Consider the following 15774-nt stretch of genomic DNA (forward strand, 5'->3'; position numbering starts at 1 on the left):
AAGATAATATGTTTAAAATAACTTATTAACTTTTAACTTTTATTATTTAATTTAACTTTTTAATTAAAAAAATATATAGTATGTATATTATATGTATATATACACACATATATACATATGTATAAAATTTTTTTCGTTAATAGGTTCGCACGCAACCTTGTTCCTACACAAAGTCACAATTGTGAAACTAATTTGTGCATCTATATGTTTGTTGGCGTCATATGAACAATTAAAAACAAATTTTATTCTTGCAAAACTACGTAAAAATTCTCATGGTGACGTCGTATCTCTTGAACATAAAATACCATTTAACCGTCTATTTAAGTATATAGCAGGTCCATTACAATTGTGCGAAGTAATTATATATTTAATGTTCTCCGTGATCCTTTGGCGAGCTTCTACATTTCATTACGTTACTTTTTGGGTTGCATCAAATCAGGTAAGAAATAGAAATCAGTAAGAAATATGTTTTTTGATAAAAAGAGATCAAGTATATGTATGTACAAATGATTTTTTTTTAGATGGAATGTGCATATTTGTCTCATCAGTGGTACCGTAAAACATTCACAAATTATCCAAAAGAGAGAAAGATTATAATTCCTTACATATGGTAAATCTTTTATTATGAAATTGATATATTATTGACTGAAAATTTAGTTATAATATGCATACTAAAACAATAATAGGCATACCAAATATGAATAAATAAAAATTCTAATGAATAAATTGGTTTAATGAATTTTCATCCTATATTAATTTAAATACATATTTCTATATACTACTTTTGTTTTATTGTACAATAGTATTAAATGCGGATTTTTTATGTTACATACAATATATATAATGAACGTGATACAACATTTATAACAATATAACTCTTTACTTTTTATTTGTAAAAAAATCTTCCTAGTTTCGTATTCCATATGGAACTGCCAAATATTTTTCGCTCAATAAATGATGTATGAAGATATTTCCTTTCTATTTAGTTATTTGAATAATAAACTGAAACAAGCAAATTATTCTTCCCTGGGATACAAATGTAATGACAATTCTTATAAATACTGAAGTGAAGCATGATGATATTATTGAAATCTTTTTACTTTTACAAATAATATCACCATGCTTTAAAATGTTAAATTTGTTTATAATATATTAAACATAAAAAATTTACAATACACATACGTACCTATATGGATAGCCTTGAGCCTTGTTTCTAAATATTGACAGAAGAAGACTAAAGAAAATTGCCACTAATCCTGCACCTATCACAGCTAATATCTTACGCTTCTTAACATCTCCTTTACGAGCTGCAGCCTCAGTCATTAAGATCATTCCTAACACTACTGCTCCATCTTTTTATACGTAATTAAGGTCTATATCACAATATAAAATGTACACAAACTTAATTTTTCTATACTTTTACGTAAATTATTTTTTATAATTTCTGAATACAGCAAAAGGATACTCATAACCATAACAATATAGGTTTCCACTATAAATTGTCCTTGAGAAGATCCATGAATATAAGCTACATTGCCATTTGGTGATTTATGAACAAAAGGTGGTCCTCTGATATGATTCCACATTTGTCCAGAGGTCATATTTATGGCGAAGAACTGAAAACAAGTAAATCAGGATTATTTGTTAAAACGAAAAAAAGTAATTGAGGACAAATATATTTACCAAAGCACAGAATCCCCAAAGATTTTTGTTATAAATGAAGTCCAAGTTATTACGTCTGAGATACAGACCAACTGCTACGATAACTATAAGCAGTCCTAATCCTACTGTACCTGAGTAATTTGGTGGTCTAAATACTCTGATCTGCAATCGACGATAAATCAATATTGCAAACAATTTAGAAATAAAATAAAAAACATATGACAGAGATCAAAATAATTTTAGTATAATAAATGTGACACAACACAATGACTGCTAACAACATTACCTGGATATCTGTGCGTTCACCTATCCATTTTGCTATTGCTTCTGCACCAAATCCTACTCGTTGGATATCCATAGTATCAGCAGCTTTTGGTTTACCCTTAGGTGGGAAATGCATATACACTGGTGCAGTATTTAACTTCATCTGTGATAAGAAAATTTCTTATCAATTACATATTTATATATCCTTGCACATTTTACTTACCAATCGAAAGACATCTGATCCTTCGTCAAAATCGATAGAGGCAAAGAACAACTTGTTGGAGTACAAGGCAGAATATCGGAAGGAATTCGCCACTATTGTAAATTCATCATTGGCATGCCTAACGTTATGATGAAATTATTGATACACATAGGTTTTTCTTACAAGTGACTTATTCAAGCATAAATGCAAGTTAGTTCACCTGCAAATTTGACACTGTCTCTGAGGCGCCATGGCGGTAAACATAACAATAATAGAATAATTCCTTGGAGGAGATTTAATATACTGTTTAAATTTTGACCCATTAAATTTCAATATCGGTTTTTTCAAAGTCATCTCGGTTAGTTGTTGCACGCGTTCGGCCAAGGAGGTGCCTTGATTCTGTAAGAATAACAATTCAGTCACATTTTGGAAGCATATTGAGAGATTTGGTTAGTTAAATTTGAGTGCGAGATATAAGAAGAGTTCTTACGTTTTTCGTTCTGTATTGACAAGTGACATAGCTTAGAACGGAAAGAAAAATGAGTACAATATAGAGCTTGTATTTCATCGTGAACTGAAGGTTTGATACGCTGCGCGGAAACTCAACGAGGTTAACAACTCCACCGGTGATGCATTAGCTAGCAGTAGCGGCCACCGATTATCACGAAGCCCACGATAGCTGGGATCAGTTGATCCACCGGGTACACGTGGCACTCGTGCACGTATTCCACTAATACATTCCACGAATACGATTCGAGGTTGAGACTCGAGAGTTTGGGACTTAGGTTAGGAGTGTAGAAAGTTGGGACTTCAATCAGGTTTGGCCAGACACGACGAGACGTCGGCGAATCGAACGCCACAACGCGAGCTGTCCACCTTTCCTTTTGCTGCGTTTACAACACACGCTTATGGGCCGGTTTCATCAACTTCGATTAACCTAATTGGTCGATTATGTCAATCGCGATTGGTCAATTCTGCTGAACAGTAATGCAATTGGTCAGTTCCAATGTAACAATCAATCGATTAAAGTTAATTGATTTAAAGTTAAGGCCCGTCTACAATACACGGAGTAAGAAGTAAGAGTAAGAAATTGACCAATCACAGTCGATTATACTTACTCTTACTTCTTACTCCGTGTATTGTAGACGACGCCTCAGTGAGATCGGCCGTATGCCTACAAATTAGTACTTTTCATTTAAATAAAAACACAGATCGACACAAATATCATTCTATTATTTTTTTACATTGCTATGAGAAACAATTAAGGGAGCTTTCCAACAGAGGCACAAATCGATACAAGAATCATTTCGTCTTTGTTTCTTACTGATTATTGAACAAGGACAGAATGATTCTTTTGTCAATTTGTGTCTCTTGCTGGAAAGCTCCCAAAGATAGAATGACACTTGTGTGTCTCGATTATTATCAATTATCACCGCTCATTGAGCGTTCAGTAGCTGGAATTCTTGCATCTGTTTGATCAAGATTTTTTAATCTAACGGAACATGCAATCATGAATCAGATACAAGAGCTCATACTGAGCGTTCAGTACTGAACAGGGCTTTTGACTGTTTTCGAAGATTCGAAGCTTCGAATTTTTTCAAAACTTCGAAATTAACTTCGAACTTTTGAAGTTTAAGGTGTTTCGAAGTTTCGAAAATACATTTGTACGAATGACAAATTTATTCAGGAAATGCTAAAAATATTACAAATAAAATAAATTAATTAATATATGTATATGCTAAAAAATGACATTTTTTAAAAATTTGGAAGTGTTATAAAATCTGAAGTATTATATATGATAAATAATCAGACTTAATATAAACAGAACTTATTGTAGAACAAGTCGAAATGAATTCCAATCGGAATTATTATTGCATTTTCCTAAAAAAACATAATAGAAATCCAGGAATAATTAAATAATTCCATATATATGTATAATACGAGGAAGGATCTCACTAAAACAATCCAATAAAGATAATTCAAAAAGCAAAAATAAATTTATTCTCAAATGAATGAATAAAGAATAATAAATTAATATATGATCGAATGTTTTGGCTTTACTAATTGTAAATTTTGCTTAGCGTAAGAAAAAGAATTTTAGGAATAGAAAATTGAGACAGAATCATAAAACTCACGAAAGTGATAAAACCGAATGTATATCCATTACTATTATTATTGTATTAAACTAATAATTATATGTATAATTGTACAACTTCGAAGCAAATGATAAATCACCAGCTTTGGTACTGAACGGTACTAAAACCCATCGGTTGCACATTCTCGTAAACTCATGCGCTCATTGGGCGCTTTCGCAGCGAATCGTCGCTGCGCTGGAGAACGAATAACCGCCGTTTCAAATTAAAATAACCGATTCAGCGAGTCGAGTGAGGTAGGGTGAGCTAGCAACCACTAGCAACGTGCAGTAGCGCGCAGTGTTTAATGTGATTGAGAACGATTGAGTGCGGTCCGTACTGGTTCGCATTGTTTTGCTCTCGCGTAAGCGAGAGGTACATGTGAACGGAATAACAGAAGAACGGTGCAACGGTCAGTCTACGCGTCATTTTTATCCGCAACGACTGTCCAGCGACGATCCCGCGCGAATCCGTTGATTGACTCGGCACGGTAGGAAAATCGCGCGCGCGCGCGCGCGAGTAACGGCGAGATGTCCTTCTCCAAGGCAAGGATACAACGGTTCAACGAATTTGGCAGTAAGTTGTTATAGCGATTAACAAGTACCTGCTCTGCATGCTGATCTATTCAGCCTTTCATTGTCGATTAATACCTGCATCCTTAATTAATAGTACCTTCTGCTTTTTCGTTCGTCTCTATGTTTGTTTTTTTATTTCTCCATTAGATTGCACTAGAATTCTTGTTTTCGCCAAGTATCAATCATATGTCTATCTCACTTTAAGTTCCAAAAGTGTACATCGGTTCAAGCACAGAAAATGGATCATTTGTTGTTAAGTTTTTGTTGATGACTCTGCTGGGACGAACGTATTCGTACTTTGGTCTGGATTGGTGTTGTTTGGTAATTTTTAATTTTTTCAAAGTTTCTGATGATATTCGCCGTGGCTTGTCTCGTGCATTGACTCCGCGACTTATCTTTCTTTATCATTTTATTTTGATGATTGTAACAGTATATCTCCGATACTGTATAAAGAAGACGAAAGCCATTAAGATTGGAGCTGCGTTTGGCGCTGCTATTTTATGTCTAATGAACGATAAAGAAAGAAATTATAAGCGCTTAATCTCGGATCTACAATAGTTTTTAAGCCTTAAGCCGTAAGGAATGGACGAATCACAATCACTTATTCCTCCCGCATTCGACTGTAATTGGTCAATTTTTTACGGCTTAAAACACCTATTGTAGATTCGGAATAAAGCGCTTATCTACTACAGTCTAAAGGCCCGTCTACAATACACGGAGTAAGAAGTAAGAGTAAGAAATTAACCAATCACAGTCGAATGTGAGAAGAATAATCGACTGTGATTGGTCAATTTCTTACTCTTACTTCTTACTCCGTGTATTGTAGACGGGCCTTAAAACCTTTAAGGCCTGGCTACACCAACGTTACTTTGACTTTAAGCGAGACTTAAAATTCTCTGTCTCGTTTTAGAGCGAAAAAGAGACAGAAACAGAGAGAGTTTTAAGCCTCATTTAAAATAAAAGTAACGTTGGTGCAATGTGCAATAGGGCCTAAGTGAATTGTCACTCGGAAGAGTGAAATCTAATTCTTAAATATTGAAAATTGAGCCACTCTTTTTGAAGCGAGACTCCAAAGAATTTAGAGAGTACATGCCTGTTGCCGGGAGATTGATATTCTCGCGATTTAATCGCGTATCTTGAAATGAGATGAAAATTACAAAGATGAGCAAATTTACTAGATGTTGACGAATTAAATTATAAATATTCCAGTAAATTTGCTCACTTTTATAATTTTCACCTCGTTTCAGGGTATTACAATCGAGTTCCCGACATGTGATGACGTTTTGACGATCTTTATTTTTTCTTTACGTGTGCGTTTTTCTTTATCGATATATTTAATTGTATACAATCTATTGTATTTATTGTTATTAATAATGTGTGAAATTTTTTAATATACAGAATAGTTTTTACCATAATGAAATTGAATTAAGTATTATATGCGTTAATTACATTAACGATTTGATAGGAATTTACTGCAACGAATTTCCATAAAACGAATTGAAAATTCAATGGGATTTGTTCTAATATTTTTTAAATTATTCTGCATATTCATAAGTGTGCGTAACTACGTTATGGCGGGAAAATCTTAACGTTGAACGTGAAGCTTTAACCGTCTTCAGTGTGTCTTGTATCGTATATTCTGTATTCGGTACTCTCGATAATTTTTTCATTGTAAGATTTCATAGGCTTATTGTGAATCAATCTTTTCGTTTTAAAATAAAATTGCAGAGGAATTTATATTATTTTATTACAATTTTTTATATTTTATATACTCTTATTTAAATGAAAATAATGTATCATAATTAAGTAATAAATAATTTCATAATTATAATATATAAATAAATAAGTAAATAAATAAATATTTATTTTCCATATATAAATTTTAATATAATACAAAAATTTTAAACTTTTAAATTTTATTTTACCTAATTTAGATAATCTTTTGTATTTTATATTTAAAATTTGAGAGACAGGATATTTTTTATTATGTTAATTTACAAAAACAACTATTACTGCACGTCTTGTAATTATAATTAATGAAGAGAGTAAAAAACTAACGAGAGAACCTCACGAAGTGTTAAGTTTTAATTTAAATGAAACTTTGTATATTTATATGGTATTTTACATAAATAGATGAATTTAGAAAATATCAGTAGTGGCAAATAAATATTTTTAAGTTAAGGGGTGAAATCACTTTTTGAATGTATTTTCAGCTTTTTTTGGTTATATATACCTCAAAAACTATTTGAGATATCAAGAAATATCTAATACAAAAATTTCATAATAAAATTATTTCTACTTATCTACGTCAATAATATTTTTAAAATATAATTTTTTCAAAATTTATTTAAAAAAATATTTTTTTCAAAATATTGACGTAGCTAAATAGAGGTAATTTTATTGTAAAACTTTTATATTAGAAATTTTTTTATTAAATAGTTTTTAATATATAACGAAAAAAGAAACTGAAAACTGCTTTATACATAAGGAGTTATTTCATTCCTTAGAACCGTTTATTTGCTGCTACTGATATTTTCTAAATTCATCTATTTATGTAAGCTATAAGTATATAAAGTTTCATTAAAATCAGAATTTAACACTTCGTTCCTTTGAAAGATATAAAAGAAATATAAAATCCAACCTTACAAGTTGTATCTCATGCACAATATGAATATTAGAAGTAGATATACATTTATACTTTTTATATTACTTTTATCGATTGCACATATTTTATCTATACGATTTTGACAAATCACAATAAATGCTTTTTGGTATTTTCTGATGTACGATGATCGTCAAGACCATGCGATCGCTAATCCGTTTTATCCTTTAGTAACATCTGTTTTGTGATTGTTGTTATTATTCTTGTCATTTTTTGCTCTTTGTAGCTTCTGTTGTATGTAGCTATTCTCAAGTAAAAGGTAGGCAACATAATATTTTATTCGTTATTCCCTATATCTTATCTTTATATATCGCTGTGTCTGCCCTTTAAATTTCTCATATATTGATTCTCTCCCTCTCCTTCGTCATAGAAGAAAGCGCGCGGTAGACAATAAAAGAAGACATTTTATCGTGTACGGACGCAATGGGGAACGTTACCGGCTACACCTGGTTATTCTACGACCCCATAGAGATGTGTCCCTTGCATTCAGAACAGCTGTCTTTCCCATTTGCGCCTGCTTCTCCCTATGCACGATACATTGCGCCAAAAGGAAGTCTCACTTAACCACGCCGTCTTTCTTCTCTTTCGTTGTTGCAGCGCCTTGCGCTGGTATCACCGATATATTACGCAATATTTAAGAACAAGCTATATTTAAATCTTCGTGTCCTGTGGGGCATAATTGAATTAAAACGCATAAGAATAATTTGTCCTGATCATTAATCTGTTCATGTTAACATGAAAACTTGTTATAGGATTTATCTATTTTAATCATTCAAGACTATTAAATTAAAAGTAAATCCGATCTGCTTATTATATAAAGTTGTTTCTTTGATCAATTTTATTTTATATATATATAAGATCATCAAGAAAGTATATTCTTAATTAAAGATAAAGATTACTTAAAAAGAAGAGAGTAAGACATTTGCAAATATACATATGTAGTATATTACGTGGACATACTAATAATTGATAATTACGATCGAAAAAAGGACTTAAATATTTTGTGTATTATTTTAATTCGCTAATGTATGCATGATTTCGCAGGTGATGCACCTCCACCAGGCTTTTACGATCCGAAATTCGACAATAAAGTGAAAGGAGCTATTATTGAGAAGTCCGATAGGTTTTTAGATAATAAAAGTACAAGCAGCGCAGAATGCAATGCATCAGTTGCATCAGTAAAGAGTAGTGCCACGGCTCCTATTTTCCGGGTGGTAAGAATTGTCACAAATTTTGTTACCGCTTATGAATTATAATTGTAATATCTGAGAAATAGAAAAAAGATCTGAAAAAAATATCAAATTATATTATTATTGAAGAATAATGAATTGTAGAATTCTGAATTGTGTATTTTTAATTATGTTTCAAATTAAAATTAAATTTATAAAAGCACAGTTATTTGCGTTGTTTTATGATTAAGTAGCGTGGTAATATAGAATGTATTTGAATAGAAATGTATATGTATGTACATATATAAAAATGTGTAGATACGTTTTTGAAAAAATATTGTGTTACATTAAAATATATTATTAATAAAATTAAATATATTATTAAATCATGTAAAATATATTTTTACATAGCCCCAACTGCCACCGAAGCGGCCAATTGGAAAATTTGGGAATTATCCCAAATTAAAAACCCCGCAACCTTTAACCAAAAATCAAAATATGAAATACGAATCTAATCAGCAACTTGCGGATCTCCAAGTAGAATGTTTGAACAAGGATAAGACTATACAGGAACATGAAAAACACATCGAGGATATGAAAGATGAGATACGGAAATTAGAAACCGAATTGGAGGAATTGCGTAAGAAACAAAATGAAATAGAAACACAACATATGAAAGATATAGAAACAATGGTTAATATAATATCTTTAAATAGAAATTTATTATTAGCTAGAGTCAATACACTATATTTTCAAAATATTTTTAATTTGCAGGCTAAGTTACAACAGGATGTAATAAACGGTCATGATGATAAACATCAAATAGAAATGCAGACACTTCGCTCTCAATTATTAGAAATGACTAAGGAAAAAGAACGAGAGATTTTATCGCGAAAAGCAATGGAAAAGGAACTCAGAAGTCGTGCAACCGAACTATCGAAAGGAATAACAACATTAGAAGCTGAATTGAATGCCAAGAAAGAAGAGAACAGAACAAAGGTAAATTAAATTACTTTATTTTAGGAGTGTGAAATGGATTGCTGTATTAAGAGAGAACTTTTTTTTTATTTCGTTTTGTTTAACAGATTGAAACTCTTGAAACGCATATTGAAGAATTATTAAATAAGTTGGAAATAGCGAAACGGGATCATGATATCGAAATAGAATTATTACAAAAAGAAAAATGTCAACTCGATATCTGTGTCACAAATTTAACTCAAGAACGATCTAATCTTGAATCTACATTAGAAATAAAGCAGAACGAAATTTCAAAACTTGAAGCTGAATTATCTGCTCTGCAACGCAAATCACAAGAACTTAAAGAGCAATATGGAGAACTTACCGACCATTACGTTCATAAAATTTCCGATTTTACTAATGAACATGAGGAAGAAATTAAACATTTGAAAAACGACTTTTTAAAAGAAAAAGAAGAACTCTTAATGCAAAATGAAGTTTATAAGGAATGTGCATCAAACATGGAAACCAAGGCAAATAAAATGGAAGAAATAAATTGTTCTCTCACGGAAGAATTAAAAAATCTTCAAAATATTCATACAGACGTGCGTAACCTCTGTAAATGTGCAATTTTACTGTTATGTATTATATATTTGTACATATACTTGTATACAGATACACTTTTGTGTAGATGTACAAGTAAGGCACTTAAGGAAAATGATGATAATCAGAAAATTTCAAATAGAACAACTTTTGCTAAGTAACCTATTACGTCTGGCAACATCTCTTTAAGGCGTTATATTTTTTTTTTGTTTCGTCAGCACCGAATATGTGACTTGATTTTTTTTTATAGAGATATGTCAAAGTTTTGACGATCAAGTGATTATTGACATTCGAAATGAGTTCAATAAACAATGAACATATCGACATGGTTTATAACATTTTCTGTTTTTTCAAAGCATGTGTCGGTCAATGCACTACAGATGTGTAATGCTTGTAATAAAATTGTTTGCCATTTTTAATATTTATTGTAATAAAACAAAATTAAACAAAATTAAAAAACACGATTTTTTATTTTTCCTAACTATAAAAATTAAGCAACATGTAACAAAGTTAAAAACTGACTCCTGATGTTTTAAGAAAATGCCGAACATGGGTTACTTAACAAAAATTATTCATTTAACCGATTTACCACTTTTTTAAAGTTTTATGGAAACATTCTTAGTGCATTTTTAATTTCTTTTTATTCTTTAGGTGACTCAACGTTTACATGAAGCTCAAAATGAACTAAAGCTTTCAAATGAGAGACATAACACTATGATGGAAAAATATAAAAAAGATTTTATTGATATGACAAATACACACACTGAAAACAAATTAAAATTAGAGAAAGTATTAGAGGATGCCGCGGATGAATATTTTAGGGAAATAGAAAATGTACGGTGATATGTATATATATATATATATATAAATTCATTTTACAATAATTTATATAGATATATATATTTGTGTATATACGTATGTATGTATTTTATACAGATTAAGAAGATGAAAGACGAAGAAATAGAGGAATTAAAACGAACTTCTGCTAAAAAAATCGAAGAGGAAACTCAACAGATAATGAAGCATGCTCAGAAAATGATCGAACAAGTGGAAGCTGATAAACGAGATACACTAATAGCATGTTGCACTGAGAGCACGGAACAGGTGAAAAAAACAATTATTGAGTGCGACGCGAAAGTAAGCAGATTACACGTGCGTAGAATGCCAAACATCACTGACTAATCATTCGTTTTCTGTTAACCTTTGTGTGAATGTAAAGACATTATACACCTTATAAATTGTTATAAAATGTAATTCTTATTTTATAGATGTTTTACTGCGAATATTGTATTTTTTTCTTTTTCTCTATGTATGTTCCTTGTGATGTTTGAAAAAATGTTTATTAGAAAAGCGTATTCGTAGCGTAATTAAATAGAATTTTTTTTTAGGTCAGTGCCATGGTTGAAGAAGCGCGAAATACTGTAGAAGAGGAGATGCGACTTGCTAACGACAACTATAAAAGATGTTTGCTTCGTATGGAAGTAGAGCGTACTGCATTAGATGAAAAACTTTCTCAAAGAGATATTGAAATTACAAAACTTTCCACGACACTCGAGGAACTAAGATCATCCGTAGAAACACAGGTGATTATAATGATGCTAATGTTAGTGACATTATTCATAATATAATATTATTATGTCATAAATTGTGATTGTTAGGCAAGTTTTAGTCAAAGTTTGCAAACTGAGTTAGATAAAGCAGAAAGTGAATTGGCGGAGAAGAAACAAGAATTGAGAGCTTTAAAGGACCACATTAGAACAGAAGCGGCCGAAATGGTTGCTAGGAAGAAAAGGTTGATATCAACAAATTTGATTTTCATAATGCTAAAACTTTTATCTGCATATTTTATTTTGCTGAGCGATTACTTTAATTATTTTAAATACTTAGATTTGAACTAATTATGGCTGAAAATCAAGCATCTGTTGCTGCGCTTACTAATCGGTTGGCTCAAAGCAGTGCTGAAGTGGAAAGATTACAGTATGAAGTCAAACGTAGCGAAGACTGCATACGCGAACATAAAGAACTGCTTACTGCAATGCGTTCCAATTCGCAATTGGTGCACGAACAAGTTAATTCTTTCATGAAAGAGTTAGATGCTCACAGAGATCTAGTAGATCAACATCAGTCTGGAAATATATCTCAATTTGATTCGTTAAAGTCTGTCTTTGAGACAAAAATACAAAATCTAAAACAGAATGCCGCAAAAGAAATTGCAAGACTTGAAGATGATTCCAAACTGAAAACTATATTAAATAATGAGGTAATACGCTTGTTATTGGAATTATTTTGATATTACATTTTGTAATTTATGAAAATATTAACATTTTTCTAAAAGTTGATCTTTTAATTTGGTTTGTCGTGTTTCCATCGTAGTTGAGAATACAACTTGAAGAAATGACTAAAAGTATCGCTGAGGCACAAAGTGCATTACTATTATTAGAAGAACAAAATGATGCCAGAGAAATCGATATTTCACGAATGCAGCTAGAAAATAATAAAATTTTGAATCAATTAAAGAGTAGCGAGAAAGCGTTAGAAGAAAATAAACGATTACTTCAAGATCAAGCAAAACAACATAAAATTATTACAGATGAAGTAAGTTTACATATAATGATAAAATAAATTGTAAATGAATCATTGGTCATTATTAATATGGTGCATTATTAATATAAATATATGAAATATTTATAGGCAAATTCTCGAATAGAAGAGCTTTCCGAAAAAGCTAAGCAATTTGAAGAAATAGAAAAAACTGCAAAGGTAATATTATTTTAATCAATAGAACTTATTGAAATTAAATTATAAATAAACAGTCAGGAAATAACAATATCTTTTATTACAGGAAACCACTTTATTATTGGAGCAAGAACGAATCAAATGGAAATCTTCGGGAAATGAACTTTATCAGCAACTCAAAGAAGAAATAACACGACGAAAAGAAGCTGAGGAGTAAGTTTAATGTAGTACATTTTTTATTACGAATTTGAAAAATAATGACTTTTATTTTCTGTAGAGAGATCAAGAAATTAGATCTGATGAATGAAGTTCTTCAGAAGGAATACAAAGAAGTTATTGAAAAATATGTTGATGTAATTGGTCATCAGAATCCTAAGCAAAGAATCAAACATGTTATTCGGCTAAAAGACAAGAACTATGAACTGGAACAGGTGTGTGGTATCATCCCGCTTTTTGCAATTTTTGTGATATCTTCTTTGGCTTTTTGCTTTCTTTCTGTACGATATTTTTAATGGAATTGTCATATTTTTAATAGATATTGTTAAAAAATTTATAAATATATCTGTATATAATTTTATAATTTGGGCACTCAGATAGGCTTCGTAAGTGATGCGATTGTTGTTGTACAATTGTGGAATTTTGGTTCATGTATTTAATTATGTAAATAATGTTGAAGTCTACTTGTGCTCTCCATTTTGTGAAGTTCCAGAAATAAACATTTAATTCTTTTATTATAGTGATTGTGATCTTCGCCTTTTTGTGAATAAATTGTAATCTCATAAAGTAATGTTTCTTTACATTACTCTCCTGCTATTATCATTCATATAATTACAATACAATAAGAAATTGAATTAAAGACAATGCGAAAATAAGATTATTTCGCGCATGTGTCATAAAAACAGACTAAGGAGAACTTTTATACTAAAGAGAATGTTTGATTCTAAACAACTTCACAAAGAGGAGATTTGACTGTACATTATTTTTCTAATTATATTTTATAGAATGGATTTTATAGAAATAAATATTTTTATCTTTAAGCAAATCTAAATTGCGTTTTTATTTATCCAGTGAAGCTCATGATTATTATAAATGACTATCACATCTATATTTTTGTATATTTTTTCTTTTTATATCTCTGACTAAAAATGATTTTTTTAGGAATTGCTAACCAAGACCAGATTAGTGGAACAACAACAAAAGACCATAGAAAAATTGAAAGCAGAAGAAAAGCGATCTCATTGGAAAGGCAAGGAAAATATAGGAATGGTACATTCAACTCCTATTTCTTCTCCTCATAAAACGTTGACGCCATTGAGGGATCGAAACGATTAATCTCAAGCAATAGTTCAATAGCTTGTCTTCTTAAATTATTAGTCTAGATTACAAATATTCAATTTGAATAATCGTGCTCGAATAATTTCCTAAAGAATGGAAAAACAGTTACTGCTAAATATTAGAGGAAAATCGCTGATACTTACACATCTCTTAAAAAGACATTCTTATATCTTGGATGGGAAAACTTCCCCTCTCAAAAAAAACTTGCGTTACGTATTTATGTCTTGCTAAACAGGTTAAAGACGAAAAAACATTTTGCGAAGTAAAAAGATTCTAGAAAATATTATATACATTTAACTTGTTTTGTATAGATGACTTCTATGAAAGAAAAGGAATAGGAATATGTGGCATTACTGCCTGACTTATTTTGATGATCTTTTTTGTTTATCTTATGAAAAGCTTAATTACTGAGAAATTACAAACAATATAAAATTTATACTATCTGATAAAAGGCACTGTGATAAGTTTGTACTTATATTTCTAAAGTTTTATTTAAAAAATTTAGAATGTTCAAAATGATATGTTGGTGTATCGGTGATCTTCTTCTAATTTTATCTAAAAAAAGGGACACCTTTAAAAAAAATGTATATTTTTTATAAAAGTTACAAAATTTATTGTTGATACTGTTAATTTTGCCATATATACTTCAAGCGTAAAGCAGATATGCCGTAGACAACATATAATATTACAAAAAAGACATTTGTAATGTATTTTACATTTCATGTAGTTCGTATGATAACATGGCATTAAGTATATTGTAATTTATGCGCGGCTATTGTCTAGGCGGATTATTATTGCTATATAAAGACTTGCTATAATATATCTTTTATATGATAATTTTAATAAATGTCCTATCCAAATTACTTTTGCATGTGTGACGTATTGATATAATTTTATATGTTATAACTCTGGTACAATTTTTATTTACTACAATTTTATGAAAAAGCTACTTTTGTTATAAAAATAGTGAATGTCTTAAATTTATAGAATTTAAGCAAGATGTAGAATAAATTTCTTTCAATCTCAAACCGTCTAAACACTTCACAACTATCGAGAAATTTAACAAAATGAATTATATACCAGGTGTATGCATAAGTCTTTTCCGGTTTAACTAAGAGATGGCGCCAGCGAAAAGTACGCAGCGTATTAATTTGATACATACGCCATTTTGTTCGTCTGACATTTAACTACAAACACAAGTTCAGTCTGCCAAAAACTAGCGTCTTTGTTTTATCGTTCAGTGATCATGTCGAGTTTTGTGCCTGAAAAAGAACATTTGCGGCACGCATTGCTTTTTTTATTTAATCAAAAGAAAAAGGCTGTTGAAAGTCATCGTTTGCTGGTAGAAACATATGGTGAACACGCTCCATCGATTAGAACATGTGAGACATGGTTTCGACAATTTAAAAGTGGTGATTTCAATGTGAAAGACAGTGAGCGCTCTGGTAGACCACAAAAATGCGAAGACGAGCAATTG

General features: G+C 30.6%; 3 protein-coding genes across 7 annotated transcripts in view; 2 read left to right on the forward strand and 1 right to left on the reverse strand.

Annotated features, from left to right (window-relative positions):
- LOC108761136 (polyprenol reductase) overlaps positions 1-687 on the forward strand; it is a 9744-nt gene extending 9057 nt beyond the window's left edge. For all 4 annotated transcript variants that reach the window (XM_018507508.1, XM_018507510.1, XM_018507509.1 and 1 more), the window contains 2 exons: positions 144-439; positions 522-687. In XM_018507508.1, coding sequence (XP_018363010.1) covers positions 144-439; positions 522-614 — 389 coding nt within the window. In that variant the 3' untranslated portion in view covers positions 615-687. The remainder of the gene's footprint in view (positions 1-143; positions 440-521) is intronic.
- A 184-nt stretch (positions 688-871) lies between these two features.
- Ostgamma (oligosaccharide transferase gamma subunit) lies at positions 872-3050 on the reverse strand. The gene is made up of 8 exons (XM_018507506.1): positions 2619-3050; positions 2349-2527; positions 2150-2267; positions 1949-2089; positions 1684-1824; positions 1466-1616; positions 1187-1352; positions 872-1002 (listed from the first exon to the last, which is right to left on the reverse strand). The coding sequence occupies exons 1-8, from the start codon at positions 2694-2696 to the stop codon at positions 987-989; spliced, it is 990 nt and encodes a 329-aa protein (XP_018363008.1). The 5' UTR covers positions 2697-3050; the 3' UTR covers positions 872-986.
- A 1478-nt stretch (positions 3051-4528) lies between these two features.
- Positions 4529-14452, forward strand: LOC108761132 (hyaluronan mediated motility receptor). Of its 2 annotated transcripts, none has more exons than XM_018507494.1 (15): positions 4529-4836; positions 8542-8711; positions 9078-9359; positions 9441-9665; positions 9752-10228; positions 10878-11060; positions 11163-11378; positions 11615-11809; positions 11885-12018; positions 12114-12486; positions 12600-12821; positions 12918-12986; positions 13069-13175; positions 13240-13393; positions 14121-14452. In XM_018507494.1, exons 1-15 carry the CDS (start codon positions 4791-4793, stop codon positions 14292-14294), a joined length of 3027 nt encoding a protein of 1008 aa, XP_018362996.1. In that variant the 5' UTR covers positions 4529-4790; the 3' UTR covers positions 14295-14452. The 2 variants fall into 2 exon arrangements, with proteins under 2 accessions (XP_018362996.1, XP_018362997.1); XM_018507495.1 differs by having other exon boundaries at positions 11163-11363.
- The last annotated feature ends 1322 nt before the right edge of the window (positions 14453-15774 follow it).

Source organism: Trachymyrmex cornetzi, unplaced genomic scaffold (genome assembly GCF_001594075.2).
Source record: "Trachymyrmex cornetzi isolate Tcor2-1 unplaced genomic scaffold, Tcor1.1 scaffold24, whole genome shotgun sequence".
Classification (NCBI taxonomy): Eukaryota; Metazoa; Arthropoda; class Insecta; order Hymenoptera; family Formicidae; genus Trachymyrmex; species Trachymyrmex cornetzi.

Bases quoted from the DNA above. Each gene is read 5' to 3' on its own strand.
- Ostgamma (XM_018507506.1), bottom strand. From the start codon at position 2,696: ATGAAATACAAGCTCTATATTGTACTCATTTTTCTTTCCGTTCTAAGC. The intron at 1,825-1,948 runs GTAATGTTGTTA...CGTCGATTGCAG, and splicing joins GTGAACGCACAGATATCCAG to ATCAGAGTATTTAGACCACC. The intron at 1,617-1,683 runs GTAAATATATTT...ACTTGTTTTCAG, and splicing joins TTTGGGGATTCTGTGCTTTG to TTCTTCGCCATAAATATGAC.
- LOC108761132 (XM_018507494.1), top strand. From the start codon at position 4,791: ATGTCCTTCTCCAAGGCAAGGATACAACGGTTCAACGAATTTGGCA. The intron at 10,229-10,877 runs GTGCGTAACCTC...TTTATTCTTTAG, and splicing joins TTCAAAATATTCATACAGAC to GTGACTCAACGTTTACATGA. The intron at 12,987-13,068 runs GTAATATTATTT...CTTTTATTACAG, and splicing joins AAATAGAAAAAACTGCAAAG to GAAACCACTTTATTATTGGA.